This window comes from Chlorocebus sabaeus, chromosome 1, assembly GCF_047675955.1.
Source record: "Chlorocebus sabaeus isolate Y175 chromosome 1, mChlSab1.0.hap1, whole genome shotgun sequence".
Lineage (NCBI taxonomy): Eukaryota > Metazoa > Chordata > Mammalia > Primates > Cercopithecidae > Chlorocebus > Chlorocebus sabaeus.
The window spans coordinates 129,800,407-129,815,995 of record NC_132904.1 but is presented as its reverse complement, the minus strand read 5'-3'; the positions used below and the strand labels follow the sequence as shown (position 1 = coordinate 129,815,995).

Sequence of the window (15,589 nt, the reverse complement as noted above, 5' to 3'; positions counted from 1 at the left end):
TGAAGCCATGGAACGATCGGAATGGGGTGAGGGAGTCAGGAGCCAGATCACTGGAAGGATCAGCAGGGCAGTCATGAGTGGACTCTTTGATCTCCAGTGTGGCAACAGGGTCCAGGGTGTGGCTGCACTGGTGACCCCGGGTCCAGATGGGATGCTCACTGGAAGCAGTGAAGTCAGGAAAGCAGAAAGTTGGGGCATTCAGTAGCTCACCTGCATGGGGAGTTCTACGGGGATTTGGAATGGAGAGGAAGACTGGGAACCAGGTAGCAGAGCACAAACAGCAGATGGCGGGAGCACCACAGGGAGGCGGGAGCACCACAGGGAGGCAGGAGCACCACAGGGAGGCAGGAGCACCACAGGGAGGCAGGAGCACCACAGGGAGGCGGAGGTGGAGGCCGTCTGCAGGTGCCACAGCAGCCTGTGTGCGTCTTAACTGGCAGCCAGCCCACACTCCCCGCACTTCACTGGGCCCACTCCTAGTTGTCTTCCAGTGTCAGAGCACTTTTGGCAACGCATTATTTGGTCCACACGCTATGTGTAGGCTTCCTGAGGGGCATGAGTTTGGTTGTTATTCCCCATCCCTAGCACCTGAAAAGGAACTGAAACCAAGCAGACATGCGGTGAACATTGGGTGGGTGAACATTGGGTGGGTGAAGGCAGGAAGGCACTGGGTGTCCGGGAAATGTGCTCCTCATCCTCTGACTGAGGGATGAAGCAGCCTCCCCTTGGGAGGGCCCAGAGAGAATTGGTGTGCTTGGAGGACAGCCGGCCCACGTTTATAAAGAGGAAGCATAGGGAGTACCCTGAGAGTCGGCTGTGAAGGGTAGGGCCTGATTCACTGTGGAACCTGGAGTGTAGAGTACATGGAGGAAGGAAGCAGCAACTCAGGGATGACCAGGGTCTAGACAGACCACCATAGGCGCTTGGATTTGGGGTGGTGGCCAGGGAGAACTAGGGTGTAGGAAATACTGCTTCGAGCCTCAAGAAGAATTCTGGTACAAATGGGTCTGAGCCCCGGTCCTAACCTGAGCTAGACACGTGTTGTAGGCCAGGTCAGGAACATGAGTTCAGCATGAACTCATGAGTCTGCCTTTATTGAGCAGACACCCTGCTTCAGAATGGCATTCAGCTCATGAAGAAATCTGAAGTCAGATTTTTATGTTTCCTACTAAAGCTGAAAACAGAAGTGGACCACACGGCTCTTACCTTGTGGCCTTTTGGGCTGTTTGAATATCCTGGATTTTGATTCTTAGTAAGAGAGTAATAACTTCTTTTTACAAGGCTGTAATAAGGTAATCACTCAGATTTAGCTGGTCTTCCCTTTGTGTTCCATATAATTCATGCAGCACGTGCTGTGTGAAATCCCTAGACCGCATCCCTGAGTTGTTGGTGTGGGTATGTGTGTTCTTAGTGATTGTCGTCCTGAGGGCTGGGGAGAGGATGCTGACCGAACTCCCAGCTTACTAAGATTTGTTGAGAGTCCTGGAGGTTTCCTAATCCACATACCTGGAGAGTGCTGTCTCTTGTCACTCTAAAGGAATGTTCTAGGAAGCATTACTTGTAATGTTAATTTCTCCTAACTTTTCAGCAGACAAACAGGAAACAAAATAGTCCCTCTTCTCCAGTTAGGAAGCTTGCAGGATCTGTGCATCTTAATCTAATCAAGACTGAAACTTGCCATTTTAATAAAGTCCCAGTGAATACAGCAGCCAAGATGAGTTGTGGATATCACACATTGGCTGTGGCTTCCAGTTTCTCTTGCTGGAAAGCTCTGTGACTACATTATCAGCCCTGAGCGTGTGAATCCTGGCATGGTTTTATGTTGCTATGGAATTTATTTGTATAGATGGTTCAGCAAGTTTTTCACTAGGGCTTAAACTCCACAGTATCTTGCCTATTGGTCACCTCCACCCACATGTATTCTTGACCTAAACTGAGTCGATTGGCATTGACATCAAGTCAAAACTCAGAGTGCACCCTCTTCTTGTGGAAGATTTGCTGATTCTATCAGGCTTTACATTTTCGTATATGTGACTTCATTTCTGAGGAGGAAGTTCGCATAATGTAGAAACTGCCATGCCAGAGTGGATTAACTATAATAAAATGCCACAGAAGATAAATTCTTGTTTGTTCAGTGGTTTTTTCATTCCTGTCACAGATGGTTTGCCAAAGTAACCCATGTTTAGAAAGAACTTCATCTGATGCTATGACCTTTGCCTTTCAAACATGGGTCATTAAACAACATAATTTGTACAAAACATAACTGACTACTCTTAGATCAGACAGGTGCTTCTAGTTGTCCTTAATTGAATTTTGCCTCATGGAATTCTCATTATTAAATACAGTTTTATTTATTTTGTTTTCATATTTCTAGGTCAAGCTGCTCCCTTGTTTCCTAGGTGAATAGTCAAAGTGTAATTATCTACAGTGGAATTTTTATCTAGGCTTACTTCCATCATGATTTCTCATCTACCTTCTCTGATTTTTAATTGATATGTGTGCTGTGAACACAAACTGATTTGAATTTTGGCATAAGGAGCACCACTGGGGAAAGGAGAGGTCAGTCTCCTGGACAGTCTTTGATGCTGCTCCTCTCCCAAGGAGAGCTGACTGGTGCTCCTGTGTGGGTGGAAATTGCATTTGATCTCTGAAATTCAATTAAAACACTGGCCTTGACAGTGTGAGTGGATCACAGTGAGCCCTGCACCATGTTAGTTTAACCCCTGAGCAAAAATCAGTGCTTTGGCGTTCTGTCACCTACTTTCGTGATGAACAGAAACTCTCTGGTGGCCTGTAGTCAAACAGTTTGTCTGTTTACATCAGGCATTGGAAATCTTCATTTTGGTGGGGTCCTAGTGGCGTCTGTGTGCCATGTGCAGCATTGCACAGATGTATTGAGGGCGTGGGTGGAAGGAGAGTGCCCAGGGCTTGCTGGTGATTTCAAAGCGCATTGAGTCAGTTGCTCTGCAGAGGAAACTTGTCTTCCTGATCCAAACTGTGAAGCTCTTGTCATTAATCCTTATTCTTGAAATAAGTTCCAGTTACTAAAATTGTTTTTTGTTCATAATTGTGGGCAACAAACTTGAAGCTGGGAGGTGAATGACCGTTGTCATTGCATCAGTCCTGTAAGACCAGTGGCCTCTCATTGCAGAAGCAGCGTTGGAGTTAAGTTGGTTGATTGCTTTCCCCACTTGAACTGCAGCTGGATGACAACACCTTCTGTTACGTTTGAAGGGAAACCTGGGGGAAAAAATACGCTCGGATTAGAAAGCAAGCCGTGGAGCAAGGACAGACCAAATCGCGGAATTTCTGTCTTCTTCGGGTCCGAGGGAGCTGTGTGTTGGGATAAATTTTGAATCCCTTCGCTTATGTACAGCTATCTTCTGCTCAGCAGAGTTCTTGGTGTATTCAGAGACTGTTGGTGTGTAGCAAACGGGTCTCCCTCTTTGTTTCTCTCACCTTTGCAGCTTCGGGGAGTTTTGCCTGGCTCACCTGTTACTGAAGAGGAACCCTGTCATGTTCTTCCAGCACTTCATTGAGTGTATTTTTCACTTCAATAACTATGAGAAGCATGAGAAGTATAACAAGTTTCCCCAGTCCGAGAGGTCAGTGAAGCAGCTAAGGCTGTCTCCTTGTATCTGGGTAAGAGCTGGGGGAATCTGGGGAAGGTTTGGCTCTTTGCATATAGTGGTTGGACACAGACCCTGCTCCAGGTCTTTACTGTGGCCTGGCAGGATGGCGTAAGAAAATGCAGTCGTGAGAATCGCTTCCTAAGGGCAGTGCCTGCGATGAGCACTGGGATCTCTGTAGTGCACTTGAGTCTTTGGTATACAGCTTTTAGGATGCAGTTAAAATGCAGTGTTAAGTCCCTTACACCCGTGCCCACGTGATGCAGTAAAATTTTCCTATTCTGCCACAGAGAGAAGCGGCTGTTTTCATTGAAGGGAAAGTCAAACAAAGAGAGACGAATGAAAATCTACAAATTTCTTTTAGAGCACTTCACAGATGAACAGCGATTCAACATCACTTCCAAAATCTGCCTTAGTATTTTGGGTAAGCCCAGTGTGTGTGGGAGAAAATGTGTGTGTTTGCAAATGAAATGCTCTGTTGATAACGGCCCAGCAGGCCTCTAGTAAGGGAGACCCTGGCACTGCAGGAAGACCTCTTTCATCTTGTCCTTCTCTGGCATCAGCTGTGCCCCAGGCAGAACACCCTTGCAAGACCCCCTGACAGCCTCAGACAGCCCCCCAGTTGTGTGAATTACACCTCTTCTCTGGGCCAGAGCATTTCACAGAAGCTCACATTTCTCTCTCTCTCTCTCAGCGTGCTTCGCTGATGGCATCCTACCCCTGGACCTGGATGCCAGTGAGTTACTCTCAGACACATTCGAGGTCCTCAGCTCAAAAGAGATCAAGCTTTTGGCAATGAGATCTAAACCAGACAAGGACCTCCTTATGGAAGAAGATGACATGGCCTTGGCAAATGTAGTCATGCAGGAAGCTCAGAAGAAGCTCATCTCACAAGTGAGTGTGTTGCTCCCCTAAGATCTCACGAGTGTGCCCCTCCCCCAAGCTCATCTCACAAGTGAGTGTGCAGTTCTTCCTAAGCTCATCTCACAAGTGAGGGCACCCCTTCCCCCAAGCTCATCTCACAAGTGTCAGCTCCCCTAAGCTCATCTCAAGTGAATGCACCCCTTCCCCTAAGCTCATCTTACAAGTGAATGTGCTCCTTCCCCTAAGCTCATCTCACAAGTGTGCTCCTTCCCCTAAGCTCATCTCACAAGTGAGTGCGCCCTTCCCTGCAAGCTCATCTGACAAGTGAGTGTGCCCCTCCACCTAAGCTCATGTCACAAGTGAGTGTGCAACTCCCGCTAAGCTAATGTCACGAGTGTGCTGCTCCCCTTAAGCTCATGTCACAAGTGAGTGTGCCACTTCCCTAAGCTCATCTCACAAGTGATCATGCTGCTCCAAGCTCATCTCACAAGTGAGTGTGCTGCTCCCCTAAGCTTGTCTCACAAGTGTGCCACTCCCCCAAGCTCATCTCACAAGTGAGTGTGCAGCTCCACCTCAGCTCATCTCACAAGTGAGTGTGCTGCTCCCCTCAGCTAATCTCACGAGTGCACCCCTCCCCCTAAACTCGTCTCATTAGTGTGCAGCTCCCCCAAGTTCACCTCACAAGTGATTGCGCCCCTCCCCCTAAGCTCATCGCACAATTGAGTGTGCCACTCCCCTAAGCTCATCTCAAAAGTGAGCATGCCCCTCCCACTAAGCTTATCTCACAAGTGTGTGCAGCTCCCCTAAGCTCATCTCACAAGTGGGTGTGCAGCTTCCCCTAAGCTCATCTCACAAGTGGGCATGCCACTCCCCTAAGCTCATTTCACAAGTAATGTGCCCCTCCCCCTAAGCTCATCTCATAAATGAGTGTGCAGCTCTCCCTAAGCTTGTGTCACAAGTGAGTATGCAGCTCCCTCAAGCTCATGTCACAAGTGAGTGTGCAGCTCCCCTAAGGTCATTTCATGAGTGTGAAGTTCCCCTAAGTTCATTTCACAAGTGAGTGTGCAGCTCTCTAAATTCATGTCACAAGTGAGTGTACAGCTTCCCTAAGCTCATTTCACAAGTGACTGTCCCACTCTTCCCACCATCTACTGGCTTCCCTGTTGTCCCTGGAATCTTGGTGCTATGCTCTAGTGCTGACTTCTTTCTTACTGGTGGCTTTAACTCTTGCCAAGTGGTGACAATTCTCAAATCTGTCTCGTGCTCCAGCATTTCTCACGAGCCTGAGCTCAGGTCCGCCTGCTGCCAGGACGTGCTCCAGGTGTCTCTGACTTACTCTGTCAAAACTCACTCAGTCATCTCTTCTTTCTGCTCTTCATCTCCTCTCTCCCACAGTTTATGGTGCTCCTGCAGACTGGAGTCTGGTGTGCCAGGCTGAGGCTTTTGTGGCAGGAAGTATAGAATTTGGATCTGAATGACTTTGGGGCAGAGCTTGGCTGCCGCAGGCCTCTGCAGGCCTGTGTGTTTCTGTCCTAGCCTGGATTGCCAATGTGTATTTCCCACCTGGCCCCTGAAGGCCTTTGACCCCAAGGATATAGACTCTGATAATATCTTGCCACAAGATGCTGCCCTGTTTTCTCTTACCAGTCTATCTCTGTAGTTCTGACCTTATTTAAGCTTATCCTATTTCCATGGTTTCCTTACCACCCTTTCTGTTTCTGGTTTCTTTCTGTCACAGGCCACGTCCCAACTTGCTGCCAGAGCAGTCTTCTTTTTTTTGAGACAGAGTCTCCCTCTGATGCCCGGGCTGGAGTGCAGTGGCACAGTCTCAGCTCACTGCAAGCTCCGCTTCCTGGGTTCACGCCATTCACCTGCCTGAGCCTCCCGAGTAGCTGGGACTGGAGGCCCCTGCCATTCTGCCTGGCTAATTTTTATTTTTATTTTTATCTTTTTTTTTTTTTTTTTTTTTTTTGAGACAGAGTCTCGCTCTGTTGCCCAGGCTGGAGTGCAGTGGCGTGCTCTCCACTCACTGCAAGCTCTGCACCCGGATTCATGCCATTCTTCTGCCTCAGCTTCCCGAATAGCTGGGACTACAGGCACCTGCCACCACGCCTGGCTAATTTTTTTGTATTTTTAGTAGAGATGGGGTTTCACAGTGTTCGCCAGGATGGTCTCAATCTCCTGACCTCGTGATCCGCCCACCTCGGCCTCCCAAAGTGCTGGGATTACAGGTGTGAGCCCCTGTGCCTGGCCCAGCAGTCTTTCTTAAGTACAAATTTGATCATTTTATTCTATCTGAAACAGACTAAAGGCAGGTTGACTGTGAGGGGTGGCAGGAAGCTTTTGGGTGATAGATGGTGAGTGGTCTGTGGTGCTGTTTATTCCATATAGACTTTTGTCAAAGCTCATGGAACTGTTTGTTTAAAATAGGTAAATTTATTACATATGTTATACTTCACTAGTGGAATTTTAAAAAACTATGCTGGTGGCTTCCTATCATCTTCTGAATAAACCCTCATTCTTCTTTTTCAAGGTGAACAGAACTTCTGATGTGCCTTCCACCTTTCCCATACCTCCCTCCGTCTTCACCTCCAACCTCGCCACTTCAAATTGCCATCTGCACCTCAGTTGCAAGCTGCACCCTGCTCCTGTGCTCTTGCCTCGGGGTCTGATGTCTACAGCGCCCTCACCCACCCATCCTCCCTTCTCCATACATCCTCAGGACCATCCATCAGATGGCCATGCACTCCTTAGGCATCCCATCTCCGTACCTAAATTCCCTAACAGCCTGCCACTTAACACCTCTTCCCTTGAGACATGCACTGTCTAGAAGCGGCTGGAGGGCAGGGATGCTTGGCTTCATTTTGCATCCCCAGAGGGTTAGCTCTTTCCCTGAACAGAGAAAGTGCTGATAATACCTGTCAAGTGAATGCATGGAAGCCGCTTCTTAAGACTGTTCCTGAACATAAGATCTGCTCACATCTGGGTTTATTAAATTGCTTATTTCTCTACCTGTTGTCCTCCTGTTTCAGGAACTCTGATAAGACTTTATAGAAATGAGTGGTTTACAAGGAAGAAACATATACTAGTGACTTTAAATGAGAAGGAAAAGAGTACTTTCAGCTTCAGGAGGATAAATCTTGCGTATGTGGGCTACTATAGTGCTTTTTTTTTTAATTTAAAGAGATTGACTGCAGAATATTTGTGGTTAGTGATCAAGGTAAAGTGTGAAGACTTGGTCAAATCAGTTACTATATATATAAATTCATGGTATTTTGTAGATGTGTACAGACAGCGAGAGACAGCTGACTGTCTTTATGCTTCGCCATTTTTAGACCATTGTCCCTTCACCAGCAGGAATACGAAGTGTCCCTCTGGGCAGCCAGAGCCAGCTGACCTCTGTTCCAGGGGAGGGTGTTGAATTGAGGACTGAATGTGGAGCCAGAGCCAAGGTCCCTCAGGGTCTTCTGTGGAGATTTGGGGCTTTTGTCAAAAGCTACTCAATGTGTTTCTAAATTCTTTTTCCCCATTTAGAATATATGAGTAGTATTTGTCCCCACCCTATCTTACAAAGCCTTTGGAGTGTTTTGAGGTAATGCTTACAGAGTCTCCCAGAGAAAAGCAGAGGTCCTCTGCATCTCCAGGATCATAATGAAAAGCAAAAATAAACTTACATAGTGTGCTAGGGTGGCTCTACTCAAAGAACTAGATCAAGGAGAGGCCTTTGTCTTTCAGAAGTTCATACATCTAAAACATGTCTTTGTGTTACCAGGTTCAGAAGAGAAATTTCATAGAAAATATTATTCCAATTATCATCTCCCTGAAGACTGTGCTGGAGAAAAATAAGATCCCAGCTTTGCGGGAACTCATGCAGTATCTCCGGGTAAGGGTGGAGCCTGTGCTTTTGTGGTGGTTGTCCTCCTACCAGTTCATTACTTAGGATCTTCTGCCAGTTATGACGGTGTAGGCAATCAGTGAATGATTAGAACCCCAAATTCTGCAAACCCAGCATTACCTTGGTAACTGCTGTGGAGCTAGGGGTTGGCTGTGGGTTCCACCAAAGCCGTTCCTTCTCCTGGATGTACAGCCAGGGCTGTGAAGAGCCGGCCACTGTGCCAAGCAAGTCTTCCCTTGATGGAGTTCGAGTCCATCTGGAGAACTTTCCCAGCTGGGGTCCAGAACACAGTCATCTCTGTTCATGCTGCTGGGGGGTAAGGTGAAAGTGAGTCTTCGGGTTGGATTTCAGGGTGCTTACCTTCTGCACTGACTCAGATTCACAAGGTCAGGAAATAACTGCCCTGCAGGAGTTGCCTTGGGAGCTGCCGTCACCGGGTTGAATTCTTTGTCAAGCAAGGGGACCATGAGGAGCTCAGTCTGAACAAACCCAGGATGTGTTGACTTGCAGGGCAGACCTAAGTGGGGCCTCAGATCTTTCTGGCAAAATCAAGAAATAAATGCAACGTAGTTTTTATTTAATTCAGCAGTTATATCTCTGTAAAAAATGCTACAATTTTTTTTCCACTAAAGGCCTCAATAAAAGTTACACTGAATATACATTTTCAAATAGTTTTTATACTAGGAAGCTAAGGTAGGAAAGATAGTCTCATTGTATGATAAAAATAAAAACTTCCAAGTATTCTTGTATTTATTGCCCTGCTTTAGACCCTAGAAAGGAAAAAAAAAAAAAGAAAAAAAAGCTTAGATCCTACATAGAGTACTTAAACACTTAAGAAAAATAAGTCTTCCTCCTGCTTGTGAGCTCACACCCAGAGGATGGCCACACGCTGCTTGTTGTCAGCAGCTTCAGGGAGTCTCTTCACTGGCCTGTGGAACCCACTCCTAGTGGCAGCTGGAAGAGTGCACGGATTTCTTCTCTTTGTTGAGACTTCCCTCCTAGTTGGAACTGCAGTGTCTTTTTCTCCCTGTTCCTGTTAGGTGGAATGGTTCTTTCTCTTAGCAAAGTGGTCTTGCTCCTGGCAGCCCTCTTTAAGACCTAAGAATGTTCTTCCCTAGGTATGAGAAAAGGTTTTCTGTAAAATCTTCAGAAGACACAAAGATGGGATTTGAACCTTCGTTGTAATCCCCTGAGAGCCAATGGGGAGGCTAATGTAGACAGAGGAGCAGCTTTTAGATCCATGGCATCCTGGGACTTGCTCCAGAGGCCGTGTCTGAGCATGTCTTTCTCCCACTGGGAACCTGGGAGAGATCGCCCATTAACTGCAGACGGCCAGGATGCTTCCTGAGAAAGTGAGCTGTTGTTACTCACACATTTACCTGCTCGTGTGGCCAGTGGTGTTTGCTCCAAATGTACCACTGTACTGTTAGTCACTGGAATGGAAATCGTCTGCTTTCGGTAATGTCAGTCTCACTGTTCCTATTATTATTTATCAAGTCATGTTGGGGGACTTTTTTCTCTTTTAACTTTTATTTTACGTTCAGGGGTACATGTGCAGGATGTGCAGGTTTGTAACGTAGGCAAAGGTGTGTCCTGGGGGTTTAGGGCTTACTTTTTTGTTCAAGAAAACATTAAAGGGTGCTCCTGGGTCTGTTTTAGGAGGTGATGCAGGATTACCGAGATGAGGTCAAGGACTTCTTTGCAGTTGACAAACAGCTGGCATCAGAGCTTGAGTATGACATGAAGAAGTACCAGGAACAGCTGGCTCAGGAGCAAGAGCTGGCAAAACATGCAGATGTGACTGGGACGGCTGGAGGTGCCGAGGTGGCATCTGTAGCACAGGTAGGTGTGGGGCCGCTGTGCTGTGACCAGGCAGTCCAGTCTGCTCTCTGCTACCAGTCTGTTGTCTAGCACCTCTCAAAATCTCCGTCATCAGAGGTTAGTCAGCCCAAAGGCCTTGAGAGTGCTGCTTGTTGGCTGCTCCTTTGTGCCTTTCTGTCTGTGATGGATTTACTGTGCTCCAGACCTCCCTTCCACGAGGATGTGGTGCAGGAAGCGAGCTGGCAGCAGCAGTGGCTGGTGACTATAGATCCTAGGTCTGCCAGGGTGTGTCAGTGTGTTTGCATCTTCCCCCAGCACGCCCTCTTGAGAGCAGACTGGCCCATGGCCATTTCTAGGAACAGCTGCTGCTCACTGTCCTGAGGAATGCAGGCAGATCTCTTGTAGGAAAGACCAGTGAGCACAAAGTAGCGTACTCCTTTTTCCCTTCTGTCATGCCACAGCTTCTACAAGTGGCAGCTTTCTCACAGTATTCTGTTTCTGAAAAGGAAATTCAGCTTACCCAGGTTGATAATCTAGTATGTGAAGATTGTATTCCAATAAAAGTGTTAAAATGGAGAAAGGGAACGGCTTGTACCCTGCTGGTAGGGATGGAAAATAGAACAGCTACTATGGAGAACAGTGTAGAGGTTCCTAAAAAACTAAAAGTAGAGCTACCATATGAGCCAGCAGCCTCGCTGCCGACTGTATAGTCAAAAGAAAGGAAATGAGGATGTCGAAGACATACCTGCACTCCCATGTTGATGGCAGCACTGTTCAAAATAGCAAAACATGGAAACAACCTAAATGTCCATCAGTGGATGAATGGATAAAGAAGATGGGGTGCATATATAAAATGGAGTACTTTTCATCTATAAAAAGTGAGATCTTGGCATCTGCTGCAACATGGATGATTGTAGAAGACATTATATTAAGTGAAATAAGCCAAACACAGAAAAACAAAGATTGTATGTTCTCATTCATATATGTGAACCAAAAAAGTGGATCTCAGGGAGTTAAGAGAGTGGATTTTTGGTGGTTACCAGAGGCTGGGAAGGGGTGGGAGAAGGGAGATGAAGAGAAGCTGGTTAATGGGTACCAAAATACAGTTAGATAGAAGAAATAAATTCTAGTATTCAGTACAGTGGAGATATTAAACAATTTACTGTATATTTCAAAGTAGATAGAATTGGAATGTTTCCAACACAAAGAAAAGATACTCATGTTTGAGGTGATAGAGATCCCAGTTACCCTGATTTGATCATTACATTGTACACATGTATCAAAATCTCACATGGACCCCTAAAACATGTACAACTATCATTTATCAGTTTTTAAAAACTTAAAAAGTATTAGAAGGTTCATACTCTTTATCTTCTCTACCAGGTTGCTCCGTGTTTAGAAACAGCGCCAGTTCCTGCTGGCCAAGAAAACCCCGCCCTGTCACGTGCTGTGAGCCCGCCCTGCACACACAGGGTGAGTGCTGGCCGTGTACCAGTGTCGTCTCCTGCACCTGAAACTGGGCCGTCGCAGAGGTTGCTGCCCAAAGCCAGGTAAAGAGCCCCTGGAGGCCACATCAGGGCTGGTGCTCTGGGGCGATGTTCTCAGAGGCGTCCCCGCCCCTCCCAGCAAGCATGGGCAGGAAAGGCACGGTCATTGTCTGGCCTGCCACCCCCTCCGCACTCTGCCCTGGGAGGTTTGAATGGGTGTGGGTGAGGGATGTGCCAGAGAGGAGGCACGTGGGGACAGGGTGCAGCACTGTCACCTCTGCAGTGAGAAAGTCAGCACGTGGCTGTTCTCCACAGACCCATGTCCCTGAGCACCATTGCAATCCTGAATTCTGTCAAGAAAGCTGTGGAGTCAAAGAGCAGGCATCGGAGTCGGAGCTTAGGAGTGCTGCCTTTCACTGTAAATTCTGGAAGCCCAGAGAAAACGTGCAATCAGGGTAAGCCAGACGTAGTAGAGCATTTACAGATCAAGACACAGAACACGACTACTTCTCATTCCTTTCAAAACGGTTCGTTTTCTTATCTTTAAAACAAGTAACATTAATTGGGCTTTTAGGATCATGGGTAATAAAACAATGCATATTTATTCTAGGAGATTTGGAAAATAGAGTGAAAGATGAAACTTATCCATAGCAGTGAGGCATTCCTTCCTCCAGCCATTCTGTTCCTCTTACACACACGTGTTTTGTTTCTGGAATTGTGATCTGTGTGGGCATTGTTTTATGACCTGTTTCCCTGCATACTTAAGTCAGATGTAGCTTCCATGAACTTTTCTTTCAAACCTTTGCTTCCAGTGGCTTTATAGCATTGTGTCTGTGGAAATAACTTATTTATTACTATCCTGTTCTTTGAAATGTTGACTTTCAATTTTTTCATGTAAATACTGGCACAGTGAACATCCTTGTACATATAGCCTTGTATGTATGTAATCCTTGGGATTAATTCCCAGCAGTCAAAGGCCATGGATGTTTTAAAACGTTGGATAGTGTCAAACTGTCCTCTCTCACTCGTGCCAAGTTAGACTCTTTTATTTTTTTGAATCCTAATGAGAATGGACATTTCTCATGTTTATCATTTATTTGTATTTCTTCCTGAATTGCCTCTTTATAAGAAAATTTTAAACACTAGCAATGTTAACTTGACGTCTTGCAGGTATGTTTTCTCATTTGGTGGTTTTGGTCTTCATTATCGTTTGGGGGTATTTCTAGACAGCTACAACTTTTCTGTTCTATCCTAGTGTCTTCATACAGTTTGGAGCAAGAGTCAAACGGCACGATTGAGCATGTGACCAAGCGGGCCATCAGCACCCCCGAGAGTGAGTAACCGATGGGAACACGCGGGCTTCTCCTCAGTCTTTCCTGCGGTCGCCACGCGTTTGCTAGAGTTGTGGTAAAACTCCTTTCGGTGCAGGGTAGTCCTGATGGTCAAAACCGTGAGTGCATTGCTGAGGTGGAATGTTTCACAGGGACCACGGCAGCTTGATCCATGAGCACCGACCGTGTTGTTCACTGTTGTTACAGTCAGTCGGTCAAACATCACAGCGGCCTGCGGGCCTCCGTGGGGCAGACAGTGCCGTTGGGGCAGAGGTAGGCCGGGTGACCGGCCCTCAGTGTCTCCGGGCACACTGGGCGCTGCTGGGTGAGCCTGCTTCCGGGGCGGGCAGACGTCAACACCAGCAGGTACCACGTATGTTCTGCAACTGCCAAGACCAGAGACCTGAGGATCTGCTTGGAGCCTGTGTCTCATTCCCCTCCATGTTTTTTCCTGCTGTCTGTTCTTTTCCTTTTATTTCAAAACAGGTGAGTTAGGAGAGTCAAGTATTCTTTTCCTGTTATCTTGTTTGATAGCTTCATATTGTCTCAAACCTCATAAAAACCATTATTTTGAGAAAACTTACAGGAAGAAATGCTTCCTGTCCCAGGTCTGTGGAGTGGTGGCCAGGCCCTGCCTGCCGTGTCCTGCGTGCCCCTCGCTCTGCGCCCGCCTGTGCACGGTGCCCTCGGCAAGCTGCATCCAGCCCCACTCGTCTTGGCCGTTCCACTCCTCACTGTTTCCACAGGGCCCACCACAGTGCCTGAAACCTGGGAGGTGTCAGAGGTCTCCTGCAGGAGATTTCTGGGAGGGCATAGCTGGGTGCTGAGCCAAGGCCTTCTGATCCCACCTCTCGTGCCCCTTCTCCAGCCTGTCTCCTGTTCCTGACTGCAGCAGGGGAGATGAGAGTGTGCTAAGGTGCCCTTCCTGGTAACGGAGCAGCAAGGTGTCATGCCGTGCGTTTAGTCGCCACTGCAGTCAGCTCACATGTATGGAGCACCTGCTGTATTCTGGCTACTTGCTTATTTGGTTCTGTCACACTGATGCTGTGATCTCTTAGAATAGTTAACAGGTTAGAGATAATTTTCATCCAAGTCACCCTTTGAAGGGAATTTATCCCACCCCCACCCTCAGACGACAACTGGATCATGACGGCGTTTGTCATTAAAGGCAGTGGGTCATTTGGGATCCTGCGTTGTGGACAGGTGCGATGTTCTGCGTGTAGAGCTTGCTGCGTGTTCGATGTTCCTGGCTCAGGAGCGCCAAGAGCTTCTATTTTGGCAGTGAGGCGCCATATGCTGAAGCAACGGGGAGAATGCATCTCATTTGAGTTGTGCTCATCCTGTGAGTCCCTGATGTCAGCGCTGGGTTGGTTTCCTAGCAGCCCATGTTCCTCCACAGTGCAGCCTGGCGTGGAGTGTGCATGCTGCCGTCATTTGCATGTGTGGAGCCAGGCTTCGTGCTGGAAATCGGGCGCCCCGGTGTCATTGAGTTGGTAGAGTACTTGTTCTTGCTCCAGGCTCTTGGACATAATATTCCTGTTGATGCAGTCTCTGGCCATCTCTCTTTATACTGAACCAGGAAGAGGTGCTTGGAGGTCTCCTATTAGCTCTCCTTCCTGGGAGCATTGTTAGATAGCTTAAAAGCACTCAGTCCTGTTTTCTCTGTGGTTTATACGTCCATATTCTTTTGGCAACTTTTAGTTCAGAAGGGGGTGACTTTCAGGAAATGTCTCAACTCTTCAAAGCTGGTAGGAAAGACGCCACCCAGTTCGGCACTGTAGCGCACCAGTTCAAAGTGGTTTTGCTAAATGGAAATGAAAATTACTCATTTTTCAGAGCTAGGATTTTAACTGAAAATCTGGGGGGGTTTTAGCAAGTCCCTCTTACTTTATCATTCGGGTGGCACAGACACTGCTGCCTTTGATTCTATGCACGGTGCATGGGGGATGTCAGAGCCCCCCCACCCGTGCTTCTGTAAAGATGGGAGACTAATTTCCTGGAGCACATATGGGCTTCCAAACAGGAAGAGCAGCGTGTGTGTGAGGAAGAGAATTTCAGGTGACAGTACAAGGAGAGACTTTCACAGAAACAGAATAAGCAGATCTAGCAGTGATGAGGATAGAATTCTCTACCATTGTCTGTTAATGACACTCAAGTAGCCATCAGGTACACTGCAGTGCGCTGATGAGTTTTAAAATGTAAATGGGAAGACGGTCTGTACTGAAGACACCATGTGGAGAACGGGGAGAGCTCTGAAGCTGCCTCCTTGCGTGTGCAGAAAGGCAGCAGGTTCAGTGGCATCAGCAAGCAGCCGCCCAGCCCGTGCTGTTCCTGGGAGTGTGCTGGTGGCAGCTTATGCACCGAGTACAGCACCACCCGGGCCCCCAAGACCGTGGCGTGTGTAGACGATGGGGCGGAGGGGCAGAGGAGCATGATGTGCAGACAGGGCCTGCTGAGGACAGGATGCAGGAGGGTGGACGTGTGTGTGGGCACATGCACCTCAGCATAACAGCTAAGTCTGTAAAGGCAGCTTGGGACCAGCTGAGACTGAGAGTGCACTTT

General features: G+C 47.5%; 1 protein-coding gene across 4 annotated transcripts in view; it reads left to right on the top strand.

The window, feature by feature from the left end:
• Nucleotides 1-15,589, top strand: part of NCAPD3 (non-SMC condensin II complex subunit D3) — a 71,295-nt gene that overhangs the window by 53,779 nt on the left and 1,927 nt on the right. For all 4 annotated transcript variants that reach the window (XM_008021583.3, XM_038004960.2, XM_038004959.2 and 1 more), the window contains 8 exons: nucleotides 3,468-3,605; nucleotides 3,920-4,053; nucleotides 4,324-4,523; nucleotides 8,266-8,376; nucleotides 10,048-10,230; nucleotides 11,593-11,759; nucleotides 12,012-12,151; nucleotides 12,952-13,029. In XM_008021583.3, coding sequence (XP_008019774.3) covers nucleotides 3,468-3,605; nucleotides 3,920-4,053; nucleotides 4,324-4,523; nucleotides 8,266-8,376; nucleotides 10,048-10,230; nucleotides 11,593-11,759; nucleotides 12,012-12,151; nucleotides 12,952-13,029 — 1,151 coding nt within the window. The remainder of the gene's footprint in view (nucleotides 1-3,467; nucleotides 3,606-3,919; nucleotides 4,054-4,323; nucleotides 4,524-8,265; nucleotides 8,377-10,047; nucleotides 10,231-11,592; nucleotides 11,760-12,011; nucleotides 12,152-12,951; nucleotides 13,030-15,589) is intronic.